A 20,470-nucleotide genomic window follows, 5' to 3' on the forward strand; every position below is an offset into this window, starting at 1 on the left:
CGCTTGGCGGGGATGGGCAGTCCGAGTATAGATACGGATACTTATGGCGCTGTCGCAACGAGCGGGTGTCAAACGCCTCGCGGTTTCGAGATTGGCCCGCTCCCATCCTACACAACACGGCGGTAAGGTCAGCTCGTGCTCGAGCGCCCGCAAGCGCCATGACCAGTAGTTACCTCGCAGACTGCGAAAGCGTGCGACCTTCCTGCATGGCGCCCATGGCTGCGAGGGCGGCCGGTTCTAGTTCGAGCATGCTTCGTCAGCAACAAGCTCGTCTCATGCAGGTCGTGCGGGAGACACCTCTGCGCCGACGATCGCGTCGTCGCATCGTATCATTGCAGTCCCTGCGGGCGCAGTAGACTGCAAGAGAGCGAGGAGGCAACGGCAGCCAGCTGGAACTTGTTCCTTATCTTTTGGCGGGCCCGTCAAGCCGGTTCAGCCCACGGGGGCTTGTTACCGTTATCTCGCTCCTCCACACTTAGCACCTCGCAATGGTCCGGAGATAGCCTTTGATAAGGAGATGGCGGAGCTCTAGATGACGCGCTGTGCTGATCTCCGCGGCACTTGGTATCTAGTGTTTGCGCACCAAGGTTAGTAGAGTCTGTCGTCTGCGTAGGAGTTCGTAGGAGTAAAGAACATACACACAGAAACATTTCCTTACACTAATCTGAATTGTCGATATTTTTATCCTGATGCAAACATTGTATCCTGGAAGATACCTACCTTGTTGATTCCCATCGAGGCCAAACCTTTAATTGCAATGATGAACAAAATCAACGGCCTGTGGACAGAATACACTAACCCCGCCACGGGGCCCCACGCCCTGAATGTAATCCGTATAGTTACTGGGCTCTTCGTTGAATTTTCGCCAGGGACGCGACTGCCTCATTCGATTCCTCCCACTCTTCAATCCTCAATTTGCTGCCATCGGTCATTTCAAATGCTCCCGTTCGGAGCTGCCCCGATTCTTTTTTTTTCTCCCCTCGTAAATCGGGCGGACGGTCTATCTGGGGTTCCTTGATTCCAGATCGCCGATGGCTGGACATTCGGGACCCGAAAACGTGCATACCGCGGAGTTGCCAAGATCGAGCGGCTCGGCTCGCTCGGCCGGAGGCTGTTGGAGGTTGCACGTCACCTCCAACCTCAAAACTTCATGGCCACCTTCCAAAGCAGGATCGATTCTTCCGGCCAATTCCCGGCGCTCGGCGATTCGAGCCACTCTCTCTGCCTCAGCTCTTCCCTCGAGCACCACGATTTACCCCAGTGCCGCCAATGCCGCCAATGCCGCCTTCCGCCTCTGCTGCACATCCTTCCCCTGGACCATCCGACGATGGGCCTTCCTATCAGCCTAGGCCTAGGCCCCGGACGGCAATCGTCGGGAGACAAAATGCACAATTGTTGAAGCTGTTTGCAGTGTTTGGCATCCGCACCGCCTGCGCTCCTCGGCTCTCGGCGGCACTCGGTCCGCTCCGTGAACTTCGACACGCCGCGTCAACGTAACCCAGCTTCAACTTAAGGGTGCTGCGGCCCTTGCTGCGACAGCAAAAGCTGGAGAGAGCACGCGGATCCCAAATGGAAATAAAGCCACTCTTATATCAGTACACTGGATGGCTTACTCTGAGAGCCGGCGACCGTTCATCCACTTTCGGGCCGCTCACTGCAACCATCCGGGAGCCCGACTGCCGGAGAGTGGAGCCTGGTTCCTTCACTTCCACCGGCCGCGCCGAGCTGTGCTCCGATTTTCATCTCGTCCCGTGGCCGAGATGTCCAATGTCAAGGCGACCCTCCAACACCGACCAAACAGATAACCGGATCCAGGGCGCCCAGGGGCTCGGTCGTCTCGTCCGTCCCTGCCATCTCTTGGCGGCGTCTCGACCGTCAATGCCAGCCACACCACTGGGACGCCTCGTCTCGGATGATTATCGCACATTCTGATGCCCACGGCTTGTTGGTTGGGCGGCAGCCCATGCCAAACTGTCAAACTATCTACTCTGTACCCCCAATGCCATCATCCCATCGGAATGACACTAAGCGCTCAGATACAGCTGTCGATATCTGCAATGAGACACTCCATCATCTTCCTGGCCGGGAAGAAGCGGTCGGGTGTCGGCGTGGACCCATCGGTGTGGCCAAGGCGGAAAGAGCTTTGCAGTCGGTTGTTTGCAGAAAGCCCGGTCAAGACCGGCGAAGCGGTGAATCACCCACCGATTCGATGCCCGGGTCAGAAATTGCCACCGTATTGTCTACGGTTCCGGCCAGCGCTTTAACAAATGCCCAGGTTAACCCCATGTTATGTACAAGATATATTGCAATACATAAGCCATTGACCGCCACTACCATCATGAATCGGCCATGTTTAGTGAATAGCAGCGTCACCCCAATTTCTTCCCAGATATCATCCATGCAATTACTTTGGGCAGCGCCGAACGTAGCGAGACGTACTGCAATCCTTTCCAAGCACATTCTCCACCATGCCACCACACGAAAAGAGAACGGCTTCCTGCTCCCCATCGTCATCGAGAGAGGACGCTCTCGAGAGTCAGATTGATAACTCGTCGAAGTTCCATCCACGGCCATCACTACGCTCGAGGGCATGGTGCCATCTCAATGAAACTGTCCGAGCCTCCATCCTCGTCGAGGTCGAGCTCCTCATCCTCACCTTCTGTATTGGCCTTCAAGGCAAGCAACCCGCCCTCCTCCCCCCCCCCGCTCCGAGCACGAAGGAAATCTGACCCCAAAAAAACAAAATAAACCCTTGCAGGACCATCCCCAACGTTGGAAGTTGCTGACACACGACCCTTCCTTTCCAGACGCCGTCTCCTTCCCCGACTTTCACTGCTTCGCGTCGAACCAAACCGGCAACACCGTCTTCCTGATGCTCGCCATCGTCCTCCCCGAAGCCAACGGCGTCATGTTCTACACGGCCAACATCGCTGTCGCCCTGGGTTTCTTCCTGGCCGCCGCCTGGCTGACCGGTCAGCTCGGCCACATCATCGGCGCCCGCCGCCGCAGCTGGCTGGTCTTCTGCAACCTGGTCCAGACCTGCCTCGTCTCCGCGGCGGCGGCGCTGCAGTACACCCACAGCTCGTCCCAGCACGGCGGCGGCGGCGGCCCCCTGGTGCTCGACACGGGCGCGCCCACCGCCAGCACCCTGTGGTCGATCGGCCTGCTGGCGTTCGCGGCGGGCAGCCAGGTGGTGCAGGCGCGGGCGTTCCGCATGACCGAGATCACGACGGCGATGGCGACGGCGGCGTGGGTGGACCTCGTCATCGACAGGGAGCTCCTCGCCCTGCGCAACCGCGGCCGCAACCGCCGGATCGGCTTCCTGGTCGCGCTGGTGCTCGGCACGCTGGCCGGAGCCTTCGTCTTCCGCAGGCTCGGGTCCCCGGCCGCGCTGGCCATCTCGGCGGCGGGGAAGCTGCTGGTCACCGTCATGTACCTGTTCAATCCGGCCGATCGGCCGAAGACGGAGAGCCCTGAGGGCTCTGCATGACCGGGGCCCGGATGGTGTTCAACTTCTTTTATTTTTATTTTTTGTTTTCAAATTTTCTCTCCTTCAATCTGTGACTTCCTGCATCAGTTCTAGAAACCTAGATAGCGCGGCGTTCTTGGATAGGGAGGGAATCAATTATACCAGGGAAAGCTCAAGGGCGCATGCTGCATGACACGGCATCTGCGAGGTTTCAAACAATGGCGGTCGGGACGGACTGTTGAAAAAGGGTCAAGAAGCAATGAAAGACGACTCTCTGAATGTAGGCGTCGATGATATAGAATTTTAGAGAAAGGAGCATGTATGAGCGGTACCGTCCTTGTGGTGTTATCAATATTATCTTCGGCTGTGCTTGCCTCTCGGCGCGAAATATTATTGGATAGCGGTTGAGGTCTGGAATCTGGACAGTATTACTGGACAATTCCTGGGCAAGCAGCGCGTCCAAAAATGATTCGGGTACATTACCCGCCGGTTATCTTCGTTTTTACTCACCTTTCCTACACCATCGGCTATCCCCTGAGGCTCTGCTATATGGAGGAATGGGGGACAGCGGAAGTGCAGACAACTATCATGACAGGTAATAGGCACAGCGAGGGCGTACCTAAAAAAGTCTTGGCAAATTGTTAGCAAAGTGCTTTCATATTGCGGCTGCGACTCGCTCTTTTACTCCATCCCTCTTTCCGAGAACAAAGACGCCCACAGAAACGCTTTACGATCTGGCACGGTTGACTCTGACCCTAAACAACACTCATGCACTCGACCTCTCATGAGCTTCTAATAATGGAACAATGCAATTGAATTGTGGTCACCCTGAACCTCTCGCAGGACCCCTGAAGTCACTTCCTCGGGTTTTAATCGTAATTAGTCCAAACGGCCTCCGGGTATCGCGGCGGCTCCGTTCACTCATTCCTTCCCCGGCTCACTAACGACTCGTAACCTGAGAATTGTCCCTTCCATATTAGTGGTATTCTCAGTCAGGTAGGTGCCGTTGCGCAGGTTATGTTCATCGATGCGTACATGACGCGATTATTAAATTAAAATGACCAACGCTGGGGCTGCAGCGAATCTTGTCCTCCAAGTTGAAGATTGTGCCGCACTTTTGACAAAGCAACAGTTTCTACAAGTACCTCAGCCCGAATTGGTATGCTTGTCTATGGCGCCAGCCAACCGTACACCGTTTGAAGGGCGTCTACAGTAACCCGTCAGGTTGGCTCTTCCCGATCTTAACTATTCTGTAATCTTTCTCTCTACAATATTCTCCATCGCCCAAGCTCACCCCCCACCGCGCATTCAAGGTACCTCGCGTGCGAACCCAACCTGCTCTTTCCTCCATCGAGCATTGGGGGTGCAGAATAGCGGCAAACAATAACGCGCGATGCCCGACCTCTGAGCACTTTCTGCTAAATCTTGCAGATCCAATGAAAGGCCATGAGATGGTTGAAGCGAAGATTCGATGACATACATTGAAGAGCAAAGGAAGGAGCTTCGCTTCTATATAAACGGCTAATCCTCCAGATTAATCTGTGCACCCATTGGATGCCGCACTCTTGGCATCCCGCGGTGCTCTTTCCCTCTCTATCACAATCGAGGGTGTATTTGAAGCAAAGCTTCATGTCTACTGTGGGCTTCGATGAGAGGTGTGCGAAGCGTACACCACAGTCAGGGTATTTTAATACTACCGCTTTGACAGTCGAGCTTGTGGTGCATGCATGTACGGATTACGCAGTATTTCTTGTTCGGTCGCAGCCGACCCCTTCCTGCCGGCACTCCTGGAGCCCCGAGTGCTGCCCCACAGTCCCCCTGCAGCCCACAGCACCAAAGCACCTGACGGCGCGTCGCGGTTCCCGCGTGACGCGTCCCGCTTTCCGGGTTCTCTGTTGACCGTTCCCCACTCAACCAAACACGCTCCTCCGTCCGGGCATTACTACCAAGCTTCACCTTGTCACCGACTGGGGAGTTCTATTGAGTTCCAAGACCCGGATGCGCGTGGTCCGAGTCTGGAGCGATTGCTTCAATACGGCTCCATGACCCGCAACAATCTGGGGGAGCATATGGGCTGGCTGCTGAATACCATCAGAAAATCACCGCCCACAGGACCGCAGCTGCCCGCTGCCACAGACTCGCTCAGCCATGTCCAGCCTTCCATCTCATCCATCGCCGGGTCATCCACGCCCGACTTGGGATCACAGCCAACAGGGGCCACAAACTCCAAGTCTTCTAACTCTACATTTACCTCCACAAATTCCTCCACAATCTCTTCCACTTCCACTTCCACTTCCAGCTCCGGCTCCCATTCTCGTCCCCGTGCTCAACCTATCCCCACCACAACAACGCCCTTTACTCCCTCGGAGAGTACCAAATCTACCTCGAATGCACGGAAGACTGACAGGGTATCCGCGAGGAAAAACGAGTCGAACCGGCTTCCTTCCACCAACAACTCGAAGCGACCGACTCTACTCACCAAGCAGCAACTTTTACCTACCCCGGCTCCTACCACTGGAACAACGCCAATTGGCCCCTTGCAGAGCGCATACTCGGCGTCGCTCGCGCGTGAGCCTCGTTTCAGTTCGGTACAGTCGCGGGAGAGACCTCCGCCGCCAAACACGCACAATTCCCGGAGCACGCGCCCAGCAGGTCGGCCAGTTGACTTCATCGAGATTGACGATGATATATTCTCAGATCCTTTCGACCTAGTTGAGACTGACGATCACGACGGTTCCAGCTCGGTTCTAGCCTTTGGGGAGGACAAGAGGCTCTGGCGCGAGGACTTTGCCGAACGCCCAGAGCCGGTATCTAACATCACAAAGAGGTCGAAAATGGCCGATATGGTCTCCCCCCCGGGTTCTCCCGTGAAAAATGAAATCGAAGACACTGAAAATGAGTTCCCAGACATCGAGGACCTTATCCCTCCATCTTCGGTTCTCAGGTCGGCCGTAAAACAACGCGCCAGCTCTGTTCCTGCGGGGGCGGACAGCCCTCGCTCTCAGATCGCTACGGAGCCGGCTTTGCTCCATAAGAACGGCGTCGAGCACAAAACAGAGAACTGGATGAGCGGCGGCACGGACAGGGCATCTACCTCTGAGCCTGCCGTGGGCTTACGTCGGGACTCGCTTCAGAGCACGCCCATCACGACGGCAGCTGAGACGTCGGATTTTGCAACATCTTCCCGGAAGCGCAAAACACCATCGTCGCCAAATCCTGCCGTCCATGAGCAACCTCTCGAAATGGAACACAGCCCTTTGGCAGAAACCAGCAGAAAAGCCAAGAGGACCCGGCATGATGTCGTTCTGGACTCGGACGACGAACTGCATGTGCCTTCGACGTACCAGTCCACCATGGGTGGCGAGAACAGCTTAGTTTCCAGCGGTAGCCATCGGCCTCCTGACGAAAGCGAGTGCATGGACATTGATGTACCCTCCTCTATCATTGAGCCATCGCCTAAGATGTCCCAGCGTTCTGGGGCCCCTCTTGCCACTTCTCAGGAGAAAGGCACTGGGAAACTGTCTCGGGATGCTCATGAAGCAGCCCACTCTGACGAGCCATCCGAGGATACTCAACCTAAAGATGCTTCACAAGGCTCTCGCGACTCCGATATCAGACGGAACAAGCACGTTTTTGGTCTGTTCCTTGAGCGCCCATCTGTCCTAGAGGACAAGATGCGTTCTCTGAACGACCAGTTGCGCAGGAATAAAGAGCAGTACACCCAGTGTCTCCGTGACAATGCGTCCCGCGAAGACCGCGAGCAGGTGCGGAATGCCCGTAACGCATTGGTGCAAAAGCAGAAAGCCCTAGACGCTATCAGAGCCGAACACCAGGCCTACAAAGAGCTCTGCAACAAGAGGGAGAACTTACTGGTCGAGCTGGGCAATGCCTTTGAAGAGGGGCTTGACACAACAGAGGATGAAGCCCAATTAGACATTCTGTCAGAGCAAGTCAAAGCGAAGGAGATCGTGCTCACCAGGAGCCTTATTGCTGCAGGCATTGATGATCTCGACTTCCTTAAGGACCCAAACGACTCCATCGCTGCCCCTGATGCACCCCTGACTCCTGTTGTGTTCGCTACACAACCCTCACACAAGCTCGGTTCGAAAGGCTTGTCGAACAAGGGTACCGACATTCCGGAATACAACTCCCAGGTTGTCTTGCAGACCCAGCAGCTGTCACAAAGTCGAGCACAGGGGACGGCAAGCACCACGCTCGCTAATACTCACACGCTGCCAACGACGGCTTCTTTTTGGCAGGCACCTGGCTCAGCCAGGCATACCACCTCCTACACGGACAACACGGATTCTCGGACTCTTGCAGGAATTTCCGACGACGGCGGCCTTGCCAGTACCGCTGGTGGGCCTCAGACGGCATTGGGACGCTCTGCCAGCTCCTCTGTTTCGAGTGCTGCGGAAATCGTTCGCGATCCGCCACGGCTGATGCTTTCCAAACCAGACAGGACACCCGGCAAGAACATGAAGACATACGGCTCTGAGTACATAGACGACTTCAGTGACGATGAGATGATGCTGGCAGCCGCAAACAGCTTCGAGCAACAACAGTCCATGCTCAGCGCTGGTGTATCTCGGGCCCGGTCTCCCGCGTTCGAGTCATTCGAGAATCCTGCGACACCCGTGCGGAAGCGACTAGCTGCGAGGATCACGGCCCCGCAACAGCCCAAGGCCAAGATCGACTCGGAGCTGATGAAGTTCCCCTGGTCTGCCGATGTCCGCCGAGCATTGAAAGACCGTTTTCGAATGACGGGATTTCGGCATAACCAGCTGGAGGCCATCAATGCCACTCTGGCCGGAAAAGACGCGTTCGTACTGATGCCAACGGGAGGTGGCAAGTCTCTCTGTTATCAGCTCCCAGCCATGGTCAACTCGGGCAAGACCCGTGGCGTCACATTGGTCGTATCCCCTCTCCTAAGTCTTATGAACGACCAAGTGGCGCATCTGAAGCGCCTCAACATCCTCGCTGCGACCTTCAACGGGACCATCAGCGCCGCGCTCCGCAACCACATCCTGGGTGCCTTTCACCAACCTCACCCGGAACACCACATTCAATTGCTCTATGTCACCCCCGAAATGCTGACCAGCAGCCCTGCCTTCAGGAATGGGGTACAGCTTCTGTATCGGAAGAACAAACTTGCCCGCATCGTGATTGACGAAGCACATTGCCTGAGCCATTGGGGCCACGATTTCCGACCTGACTATAAGGCCCTGGGCGAGTTCCGCCGTGGGTTTCCTGGAGTTCCTGTCATGGCGCTCACCGCAACGGCTACAAAGAACGTCATGGCCGACATCAAGCACAACCTCGACATGGAGAATTGTGAGGTCTTCACACAGAGCTTCAACCGCCCCAACATCTACTACCAAGTCATCTACAAGCAGTCGCGCTTCATTCGAGGCATGGGAGAGCTCATCAACGAGAGATTTCCTGGCCAGTGCGGCATCGTCTACACCCTATCGCGCAGATCTGCTGAGGGTACTGCGCAAGCTCTTGTGTCGAAGCACGGCATCAAGGCTCGCTACTACCACGCCCAGATGGATCCCGACTCCAAGCTTGAGGTCCAGGAGCAGTGGCAGGCGGGCGAGATCCACGTCGTTGTTGCCACGATCGCCTTCGGCATGGGCATCGACAAACCGGACGTCCGTTTTGTTATCCATCAGAGCTTGCCCAAGAGTCTTGAGGGTTACTACCAGGAGACCGGCCGCGCCGGCCGAGACGGGAAGCCTTCCGAGTGTATCCTCTACTTCGCGTATCATGACATCCCAGCCCTGAGACGCATGATCAACGAGGATAAAGACAAGGACAAAGACGAGAAGGAGCGACAACACCAAATGCTCAACCGCATGGTGAATTACTGCGAGACCTCTCATACCTGCCGTCGAGTTCAGATCCTGCGCTACTTTGGCGAGAGGTTCGACGCCGCCGACTGCAAAAACATGTGCGACAATTGCGCCAACGGATCGACGAACGAAGAACCCCCCGTCATGGAAGATTTTACCGAGTGCGCAGTGGCCCTGCTCACCGCTGTGGAGGGCCAGAAACAGGTCACTTTGGGGAAGCTGGTCGAGATCGTGACGGGCAGCAAGAATGTCGGGAAACACACGAATGCACCTGGTTTTTTGCTTTGCAAAGGGATGAAGAACCACGAGGTTCAACGGGTTGTCATGGCTCTCCACGATGAGGACGCGTTGGTCGACTGTCAAGAAACGGCACTGAGCAATGGCATTCCTATTACCAACTTCAAGGTAAGCGCTGCCCTTATCGATTCGTAGAGATTTTGTCAGAGGGTACAGGGCCTTCTTCGGGCTAACTCCATCAATAGCTTGGGAAAAATGCCAACAAATACCTCAAGGAGGGGCGCCGGCTGCGGTTGGAAGTCAGAAGGAAAGATCTGCCGCCACTGGTGGAAGAGCCGACTCCAGGGCGTAGGAGGAGCAAAGGCCGCAAGGCAAAAGAGGACGAGGGACTTGAAGAGCCCTTTGGTACCTCACGGACCAGGAGACCCCCACCATCCACAAACGTCTCATCGCCCGTCTCTGGGCTCTCTAGGAAACGGAAGGCCAAACCCGTGATAGAGACGGCCGTAGACGAGGAGGATGAAGACGACTTTGTGGTCTCCGACGATACGGACGCCGAGGGGGCGCCGTTCGCCCACTCACCCCCTTCGCGCCACCCGCCGCCCCATCGCCGGCAACAAACCCTCGATGAGCTGGGACCTCCCATCTCGCGGGGCCCCCGCTTGGGAGAGGCCGGGCTGGACGAGATCCACCAGGACATTGTCCAGGCCTTTGTTGAGCGGGCGCAAAGTGTAGAAGAGGAACTCCGCAACCGTCACGGGCTACGCCGGGCCCTCTTCACGGAGCAGCAGTACCGGGAGATGGCGATCCGCTGGACAACAACCGTCGCCGCGATGTATACCATTCGCGGCATCGACAAGTCCCGGGTGGACCAGTACGGCGCTAAGTTCGCCACCCTCGTCCAGCAATTCCTCCGCGAGTACCGGGAGATGATGGGACGGGCTCCTCAGCCCTCGACGCCGTTACCCGCTCCGCCTGCTTCCTCCTCGGCGGCTGAGATCGCGCCAAAGAGGAAGAACAAGCGCGACGTCGTCGACCTCATCAGCGACGACGAAGAGCCTGGGGTTGGCCACTGCCGCCCACCGCTGCTCACGCGCCGCAATGAGGCCGAGGCGGAGGAGGAGGACTTTGAGGAGGGCGAGGAGGATCTCTCAACCTCGCGGTACTTTCGCGGCGACGGTGCTGGCCAAGCCGGCCCGCCGGACCAACCCGACCCTGCCGCCGTGGAGCAGTGGCATAAACGCTTCGACGAGCTGAGAAGGGCCAAGGCTCCCAAGCGCTCGTACGACAACGAGAGCGGCAGCGGAGGCTCTAGCGCGGGCTGGAGGGGTGGAAGGCGGCCCGGCTACTCGAGGGCCCGAGGTGGAAGAAGCGGGTCCTCGCACGGCAGCGGCGGCGGCGGCGGCTTCTCAAAGCGAAAGGGTTCGGCCAGCCGACAAGCTGGCGGCGGCGACGCCTCGGCGGGCAGCTCGCGGGGCAGGCCTGCTCCGGGGTCAAAGAGATCCGGTGGCCAGGGCAACAGCGTCCCTGGTATGCCCTACTAAGGATCGCTCGCTGGTGGAGGATCCTGTCAAGCTTGGACCGAAAGGCGTGCCCCTTCTCATCATATTTTCTTTTCATTTCAAGATCGCGATATGACTGGTTGCTGTTGCAATCTGGTCGTCTCGCGCGATCTTGTTACGCAGGGTCAAAAACCTGAACGACCCTTGCGCATCTGAATTGGGTGTGGTGCGCTGAGCCACAAGCTTGTCCTGGTTCACACCATCTGGAACTCTCGCACTCAGTCTGACCGTCTCCGTCTTTCTCGCCATCTGCGCGACTCTTTGCTTTCGCCCAAAGACTACTCGACATGCAGGATTCTTCTTATATTATTTGCATTAGGAGGCGGACAGGCGGCATTATTGGTTTTCTCTTCTTTTTAATGCATGGCGCGGCGTACAAGGCGTGGGTTCAAAGAGGCAAGGGAGACAGGCCACATCAAAAAGGAGTTCGGGCATGAGACAAGTGGTAAATGGGCCAAATCGGAGTTTGGAGCGGCTTATTTCTTGGATGCTGGAATACATTTCTTTTCTCATCATCTTGAGTGTATGCGGAGGGTTGTGGTGAGGGTTGCATGCAGGCGAATAGTTGATGACAGGCTTTTTCATGAACGGATGCCTAAATAAACTGTAGACATGGCCGTCGACGAGGACATATATCTGCATTTGCTTCGCTTTACAAAGGAAGAGAACATGAAGTGAGCAGGAGGTCGAATGTCGCAAACATGGAAGGGCATTGCACTGTCTAATGTTGTATATTATAGGATCTCTCTCCCTCCTCTCCCAACGGTAATCCAGCGTTGGTAATTACAAGGAGCAATATTCGAGCCCTCGATGCCAACAAGGAACAATATCCTATTCCAGTAGCTTCATTCACTCGGTAGCGAAGGAAGGGATCGCGTGACAAAATGCTCCTTGAGTCCAATCTAGGCACCTTTACTGCTTTCGACGTCGGTCCTAAGCTTCCTTCCCACTGCCCACTGCCCACTGCTAATTCATTGTCTTCCCGCGGTCCCTTCCCTTTCCCTCCGTATTCGATATCCAACAAATGACCCTTGTAAAGAAACCAATGCGCCGCCTTTGTTCCGATGGTGGTTACATGCTAGGGGGTATATCTGGCGATGAGTGTCCGAATAGATGGGTAGGCTGAACAAAAGGAGGGGTTGAGAAAGTAAGATTTAAACAATAAAAATGGGTAAACGTTAAACAAGGTTGAAGCAGGGATGCCAAGGAATAAATGACAATGGGCGCTGCAGTCTGAGGAAATGAATAAACAAAAAATCACCAGCCACCTCAGGGGTTGGCGGTATATATATATATACGAAGGTTGGAGGAAAAAGAAGAAAAGAAGAAAGAAGAGAAGCAAGAGAAAAAAATGACAAGAGGGAAAAGAAGATCAAGCGGTCAAGAGTGGATCTCGACGAGGAGATTCTCGACCGTCCGAAAGAATTGAAGGCAGTGGATGGGGTCGATCAGTGGCTGAACGACCGCCGGGAGAATAAATCGGTCATAACATCTTTTGCAGTCATGAGAGAGAAAAGAACCATGCAACTCTGTTCCCGGTGTCTGGCGGGGCGGGTGAAATGGAGGCCGGCCAGGAGAGCTCGTCATCAGGCAGACGATGTCGTCGTCGTCGTCGTCGTCGTCTTGGGCTTCGGCTCCGGCTCCGGTTCGCGCAACTCGGCAGTGATCTCCTCGCGCACCTTGCGACACCACTGCAACACGGCATCCTCAAACTCAACCCAGAGCTCCGGGCTGCTGTTGTACTGCAGGCCGATCGGGTCGGCCTTGAGCAGCACCTCCCAGCGCAGCTCGGCTGCCTTGAGCCAGTAGCGCAGGTTGTCGGCCCCGCGGTACGGTTTCTGTGTGTTGGCGTAGAAGGTCGGGATGAAGCCGAAGCGACGGCGGGATTTGCGGACTGCACAGTTGTGCAGTTGGACCAGGCGCTGGCCGTTTGAGAGCGCGGCCAGGAAGGGGGTGGGGAGGGACTGCGATTCGAGCGGTTGCGACCGGTCGATCGGCGTCCATTTGGGTATGACCGGCATGTTCTCGATCGGGTCGGGCCCCTTGAGCATGGAGCGCATGAAGGCCTCCTCGCGCTCAAACTCGCGGCCTTCCCAGCCTTCTGGGTCGAGCCAAGTCCAGGATGCCCGCTCGGCGATCTCTTTGGCCTCCATGGCATCTTCGGCAGCCAGCATGGCGCGCACACTGGCGATCCAGCTGTCCATCGTCTGGAACTCGTCTCCGCGCATGCCGCCGACAAAGCCTCTGGTCGCCATGCGCTTGAGGACGTCCATGACGGACAGCAGTTCGCCACGCAGCTGCTTCTCCGACTTGATCGCGTCGAGACGGTCGGGGCGGTCGTGGGAGGTGTAGTAAATCTTGGCGGCCCTGATAGCCAGTGTCATGACGTCGAGAATGCTCATCCCCTGGACCCCGTACCACCCTCCAAACGGGACCGAGGGACGGCGCCCGTCTTGCGGCTGGGAATCCGCCGACTCAACGTGGATGGTGACCTCGGGGGGCATCTTGGCGCTCTTGGCCTCACGCAAGGTCTGCTCGGCAACATCTAGGGAGTTTGTCAAGTCGGACCTCAGCTCGGCCATGGATGGTGGCTTTGGTATCGGCTTCTCGCGGTGGATGTAAGTGCTGGTTGTGGGGGGTGGCATGTTTGGGTCTATCTCGAAGTCGTCCGAGAAGTAGTCTTCATCTTGCTGGTCTGGGTGGTACTCCTCGACGGGCGACTCGACCATGGGACCGTTGTCTAGCGCCACGGCATTGCTGAAGCCGCCTTGCGCGCCTGTCAAGTCGGGGCTGCTTCCCATGGAGGCATAGCTCAAATCGTGGTCACTGCCGGGCTTGGGGGTCAAGAAGACGCCCGGGTCGAGAGCGGACAGGTCCAGAGTGTGCGCCTTGTTCTCCCGCCTTCGCATCAACCGGCCCCCTTTGCCGTCAAGCAGGCCGGTCCGGGCGAAGTAGTACTGGATGTGGGCGATGCTCCCCAAGCTGAGCACGCTCTCCCTGTGTCGGGCGCTGGCGGCGAAATCAGTGCCCTGCGGCCGCATGTAGCCCCGACGCCTGTTTGGGCTCCTCCCCCTCGGTGTTAGCGGCACGCTGCAAGTCGAATCCCTTGGCCTAAGCTGATCGCTGTTGACGCTGATGTCGGAGAGACGGTAGCTCGATGACGAGTTCCGGGAAACGGCCGAGGCATCGCTACCGAGCGATTCGCGGTGGTGGGAGTTGTCAGTCGTTGCGGAACCGTGCGAGATGGTCGAGCCGGTGGAGAAGCAGCGGGACATCTCCGAGCGAGCGCCAACGGCCTTCCGAGGGAGACTATCAGGGGCAGGCGAGGCGCTTCGGGAGGCGGCTGGGTTGGAGGACGCGGCCATTGTGATCGGGCGTTTGGATGTCGGACGCAAGCTGCAGCCTTATGCCGTCCGCGCTTGTTTTGTTTTCGATCTATGTGGTGCTCGGGCGGCGGGATCCGACGATGCTGGTGCTGCAAGTAAACAATGACGGCGCGGGAGCGTAGCGGCCTGCCGAGGGAACAAAGAAGCGGGAGACGGCAGCAGCAACAACACTCCAGCCCGGGCAGGTCCCGACACAAAGGAAGGCTTGACACTTGTCTGGTGTCACCAACCCTTATCGAGCGATCTGTTGCAGCTCCGACCGAGCAGCAATGGAGACGTCCCGGGACGACTGCGGCGGCAGACTCGAACCGAACCAGAAAACCAAACGAGGACCCGACGTCGTTTGAGCAGACAAAGAGAGGGACCGCGTGCGGAAGAGATGAGAAGTGCAAGCGAGGAATAATATCGGCTCGGATGGCTCTCGGGCGGAAGAATTGCTCTCGAACGGATGGGAGGGGGTTATCGGGATACATTCCGGGGTTGATGCACTGAAGAATGGGCTCGGCCAGGGGCCTGGGTGGAGCCGAGCAATTACGCATAATGGTTCCAGAAGGACCAGGCAGCCGACGCGGTGGTCCGCTTGTGGGGAGGCACGGGACGCGCGAAGCAACGGCTCGCTGGGGACGAGCAAAAGTGGAGCTCGACTTCCCAAGCCAATCTCTGGCAGCATCTCTTTTTGGAGCGATCCGGAGAGGCCGCGGGGAGCCCGACTTACTTTGGTAACTAGGGAAATTGGGGCGCGTGGCATTCGGTGCCCGGGTAACCGAGGGAAAATGAAAACGGAGCTGCTTGCCCTTTTCTGTTGCAGTTGACGAGAGCTTCACTTGCTGAATGCAGGTGATTGGATAGAGGACCTACCCCCCCTACCATTGTCCCAGCGCGTCGCACCAAGTCTTCCAGCATGTGCGGGATAACACATACAAAGATTCGCTCTGTGAGACCGCGACGTCGTGTCCTGACTCGGAGAGGGATGGTCTTGGGACGTTGGAAACGGCGATGCAGACGCAATGCTGCAGTCGGGAAAGTGCGTGCATCCCGCTCTGCACGCTGCCCGGATGCCGACCCCCTTGCAAGGGGAACTTTCACATGACGCAGACGTTACAAAGGGTGTACATACGAAAGGCGTTCCTTACCCGCTCCTGCCTGACTCAAAGTGTGACAAACCCGCTCGTAACAGAGAAAGGGGCAATCAGCGTTTTCTTAGTGTACCCCTCTGTTACGGATCGTTTTCATTCCAGAGTGGGGAAGTGTTTGGTTAGGTATATACGGAGTACGAAGTGTTCATATAACTACATAGTAGTGATTGACATTTCTCTCCAAGTCTACACTACGGAGTACAAGCTGTACCAGCTCTCTTGTGCTCCCTCGAGCCAATCTTTTTGACTTGCCTGTGCCCCGTGCATGTATTCCGCACATACAATGCTCTGTACGGAGTATATCCACGCATCGATTGATTGCCTTACCAGTAGTATTCCCAGGTCCCGGAAATTAGTTTCTCGTACCTCCGTACTCCGTCCTTGGGGCACACTGCCTGGCGAGATCCCTGCTAGTTACACTAGTTCCCGAGTCCATGGCTCGCCAACTGCCGTCGCGGGGGTGCACAACCATCATTTTTGGCACCATCCCCTGTCAAGACAACCTAGCAGGAGTGTAGAGATAGGAATCGCGGATAGAAACCAGAGAGTCGGGAATCGAGTGGTCTAGTATGGTCATGGTGTGCTAATGTACGAAGAAGCACACGCTGCTTTGCGTGTGCGGTAACTAGTTGATGGAAGGAAAAACGGTTGCTTTTGATGTAGTCCTCCCACGGATACCAAGGAAGGCACCAACGTTCCCAGCAGCAGCCAAGTACGGATTGGATTTATACATCATAATTGCTACAGGTAAGCGAAGTGTACCTATGTACGGAGTATGCAAGCTGCCGACAGCGAGCCATCTTGGTCAGCTAAGAAACGCGGTCGTCCAGTGAATAAACCGGCACTTGCTGGAAGGTAGTGCTCTCCGTCCAATTCTTTTCTGAGAATGTGTGTGTAGTGTAATCCGTAGACGATCACATGAGACCACTTGCCAAGGCTTGCTGTGAGCGCGGCGCAGAGCTGCCAGGTTGGTGTTTGCGAGGGTCAAGTTTTGGGGCCCTGGTTTGATTCAGTGCATGCTGCGCGTGGGAAATTTGTGCCCAACTCCCGTCATCTTGCCCACAATCTGCTGCTCATCCTTAGTTACTTCCCCCCAACCGTTGTGTCTCTCTCGTTTCCAAGATCCAGACTTTGGGGCGCAACGGGAATAACCCCGTTCCCCCTCGTTGTTTTCATCTCGCATAACTCTGCTGTTTTCCACAAACACCCCCGCCTCGCTGATGCAAACTGCTGCAATTGCGCAGCGCGAGTTGCTAGCTGCGCCTGATCTCGCCTGGTCCGCTGCATATGTCGGCCACTCACAGACCACAGCGCGCTCTCCCATTTCCCTTCGCGACCAGTCGGGCTCGCAGTCGGGAAGGCCCCTGCCCGAATTGATTTAACGGAGCACGCCCGGGCCACCTGACACTCCCAATTTGGGGTGCAAGCCCACTGGAGGAAGCAACACAGATCCACTGGAAGCTCTTTGCCCGGCGGCCTGTTCGACCAAGACCCGACGGCATCCCACCCAACCGCGCAGCGCTGCACAGCAGTTGAGCTTCCTCTCTGGCGAGCTCGCCGCAGCCAGACCGCCACTAAATGACAACCCAAACGGCTGCTGCTCTAGGCAGTGGCAGTGACCGTGACTATTTTGCCCATCATCCTGCTGCCGCCGACACGGGTACAACGACGTCGGGAATCGACGACGACGCCGATCGCGATGCGAGCAATAATGGCCTCGTCCTGACCTTCTCTGACATGCCGAGCGACCTGGTGCAGCTTAGTGGTGCATGCACCTCGGACGATCCCGCTCAACGCCTGCTAGAAGCGCAACCGCAAAACCACGCCAGCGCAAGCCACAAGCCCATTGGTGACCTCCCGAAAAGCTCTCCTCCACAACAGGCAGAACTACCACAATCACAACCTGAACCCGGACCACGACAGCCACAACAGCACCAGCAGCTGCAGCAGCTGCAGCGACCGCCGTCGCCGCCTCCGCCTCCGCCCCGGCCGTCAGCATCCAGCCCGCCCGCCTCGACTCGCGTTCATCGCGTACGAAAACCCTCGCCTGGCCTCGCGGCGCGATTAAAGGCCCTCGGCTTCGGTACGACGCGCAAAGCCAGCCCTCCGCCCTCCCACCACCTGGAGCCCGGCCGTCTGCCCGAAGAAGCGATCAGGCGACTTGAACAAGAACACCTCGCCGCCTCCGCGCAGACCGTCATCGAGCGGCGGGGCCGCCCCTGGAAGGGTGCCATTGCACGCATCCCTTCAATATCGAGCCTCAAGTCGGACAAGTCGCACAAGTCACAAGGCAGGACGGAGCCCGAAGAATCCGCATCTGAGGCCGCCATTACTGTTGCGAAGCCCGACTTCCTCCCGGAAATTGCCGCCACCGAGCCGCTGGAAATGGACACGAACAAGTACCGCCTCCCCGACCACACCAACGGCAACGGTGTCAAGGCCCAGCCCGAGACGAGGGACGAACACATCGCGAGAGACACCCGCCCGCCCCAGCGACCTGGGACACCCGAGATTATTCCCCCGCCGCCTCTCCCCAAGGACACGCCACCGCCGACAAGACGCGCCACAAACCCTACCACGCCGACCGCGCGCGATTCCTTCGACCCAGGCTCTATCCCGTTCAACCCTCTCGGCCTCCAACGCCCAGGATCCATCTACACCCTCTCGCGAGCTTCTTTCGCGAATCAGCTTGCTCAGCTGACATCATTGCAACTTCCAGATGCCGACTCCTTGTCCAACAAGATCTCGGCCATACCAACGGCCCAGGCGGCCACAAAAGCGCTGCTGGGCGCCGCCGAACAGATCCGCGGGTGGATATACAAGGCCTCCGAGGTGATAGCGGGACTGGAGAGCGATGATGACGTCGAGTGGGCCGCGGCCGGGGGCCGCGAGGGCGTCGAGGAGGTGGAGAAGGCCATTGTTCGCTTCGAGGAGCTGATCAAGGTCTACGTCGGCGCCATCGAGGACTTGCAGAGCCGGGAGGATATCGCCAGCGTTTCTGCCGACGACCTCCGGAGGGCTGTCGCCCAGATGGAGGCCATTCTCGAGGAGTGGGCCAAGATGCGGAACACGCTGCACAACGTCAAGGCACAGGTCGAGATCGCCATGGAGTGGGAGGAGCTGTGGGACATGGTGCTCGGCGACATAGAGAACGAGATGGACGACCTTGCCAGGCTGGTCTTTGAGATGGAAGAACGGCGCCACAAATCCATGTTGAGCGTCCCGACCGGCGACGGCACGGACATCGGCGATCTGGAGCCGTTCGCGGACGACGACACGCCCCGAGCCCCGGTTCGCCTACAGACGGCCAACAACCGCTTCAGCATGCCCGTCTTCCCGGTCAGCCCCACCTCGCCTTCGGCCGGGGCGACCGGCATCTCCCAGGACGACTCGAGCCTGCTGGCGCTTTTTGCGAGGATGCAGCCCCTCAGAGCCTCCCTCGATTTCCTGCCCATGAGGCTCTCCGTCTTCGAGGCGAGGGCCGACAGCATATTCCCGACGGCCTGCGAGGAGCTGGAAGCCCGGAGGGCAGAGTTGGATGCTAGTTACAAGAAGCTCGAGAAGGACGCCGAGTCCCTGCGCAAAGAGCTCGGCGAGGACCGCTGGGTGCTCGTCTTCCGCGGCGCCTGCCGCCAGGCCCAAAAGATGTACGAGTCGGTCGAGCGCAGCATGGGCAAGCTGCGCGAGGCCATCGACGCCGGCTTGCACCTGACCAACCAGCCCGTGATGGCCAAGAAGTTGGAAAAGTACGAGGCCAAGAAGACACACTACGGCCCGGCAATCGAGCGGGTCCTGGCCATCATCGACAAGGGGGTCAAGGACCGGCTCACGGTCAACGGCGAGATTCTCCGCCTGCATGCTGAGATGAGGGCCAAGTGGGAGGAACTGAAGGAGACCATGGCGGATATGGATGCCTCCATCGAGGAGCTGCATGCCGACAGGAAGGAGCAGCAGCTTCGAGATTCCGTCTCGAGCATGTTGTCCAACGACATGTCGACCCTTGCAAGCGGCCACGAGACGCCCCAGAGCTCCCCCCCTTCGTCCGTCATCATGTCGAACAAGGGCCCCAACAGCTCGACCCAGCACGTAAAGGCGCCGAAGCAGCGGTCGGCCAGCGCTTCAGGTCACACGCCAGCGAGTCGCAGACAGTCGTCGCTGCCCACCCCGAAGACCCAGTTGACCAGGAAGCCGGTAACGGCGCAGACGTCGACGTTGTCGGTCCCGTCGAGAGACACTTCGGCCACGCCAACCGCAAACAGGGCATCGCGGCCCTCTTCGTCTTTGGCCACGCGGCCAAAGTGGAACCCATCGACGAATACAAGAGACATCGACACGGGCCACAACTTCAAACCTCTGACCCTCACCACTCCGAGCCCCTATAGCAAACAAGCCCCGACCCCGGTCCGGTCCGGCTCCTCTGCGGCGCCCTCCACAACATCCAAGCTACCCACGCTCCGCACTCCCAACTCCCGCGCCACATCTGCCTCTCCCGTCCCCGAGGCCGCTCCCTCTAAAAACGGCCTCCTCTCGTTCCGCGAGCGCCTCGCCTCTCCGGACCCGTCGTCCACCGCCCTACGATCCTTTTCCAAACCCCGCCTCACCTCCAACCCGTCGGCGCCGCCTGCCCTCTCGAGCAACAGCACGAACAGGCGTGCCTCGCTTCAACCACCTAAGCCACTCGACTTCTCACCACCAGGAGCAACGAGCACGACGACAACCGCAACGACTACGCCGCGGCGACCAGCCAGTTCGCTGGCGACGTCCAGGCGGACTAGCATGCCGCCTCAGTCGCGGACCAGCTCGACGGGAGTGGCGGCCAAGGGGT

General features: G+C 57.8%; 3 protein-coding genes across 3 annotated transcripts; 2 read left to right on the forward strand and 1 right to left on the reverse strand.

The window, feature by feature from the left end:
* Nucleotides 1-1,760: 1,760 nt before the first annotated feature.
* P884DRAFT_276706 (uncharacterized protein) lies at nt 1,761-3,490 on the forward strand (the record flags this gene model as incomplete). Its single annotated transcript, XM_069442989.1, has 3 exons — nt 1,761-1,775; nt 2,620-2,661; nt 2,780-3,490. 3 exons carry the CDS (start codon nt 1,761-1,763, stop codon nt 3,488-3,490), a joined length of 768 nt encoding a protein of 255 aa, XP_069299023.1.
* Nucleotides 3,491-5,511: 2,021 nt separating this feature from the next.
* On the forward strand, nt 5,512-11,105 carry P884DRAFT_197235 (uncharacterized protein; the record flags this gene model as incomplete). The annotated part of the gene is made up of 2 exons (XM_069438047.1): nt 5,512-9,729; nt 9,807-11,105. The coding sequence occupies 2 exons, from the start codon at nt 5,512-5,514 to the stop codon at nt 11,103-11,105; spliced, it is 5,517 nt and encodes a 1,838-aa protein (XP_069299024.1).
* Nucleotides 11,106-12,709: 1,604 nt separating this feature from the next.
* Nucleotides 12,710-14,398, reverse strand: P884DRAFT_298786 (uncharacterized protein; the record flags this gene model as incomplete). Its single annotated transcript, XM_069444638.1, has 1 exon — nt 12,710-14,398. One exon carries the CDS (start codon nt 14,396-14,398, stop codon nt 12,710-12,712), a length of 1,689 nt encoding a protein of 562 aa, XP_069299025.1.
* Nucleotides 14,399-20,470: the final 6,072 nt, after the last annotated feature.

This window comes from Thermothelomyces heterothallicus (assembly GCF_042370625.1).
Source record: "Thermothelomyces heterothallicus CBS 202.75 unplaced genomic scaffold P884_scaffold_7, whole genome shotgun sequence".
Lineage (NCBI taxonomy): Eukaryota > Fungi > Ascomycota > Sordariomycetes > Sordariales > Chaetomiaceae > Thermothelomyces > Thermothelomyces heterothallicus.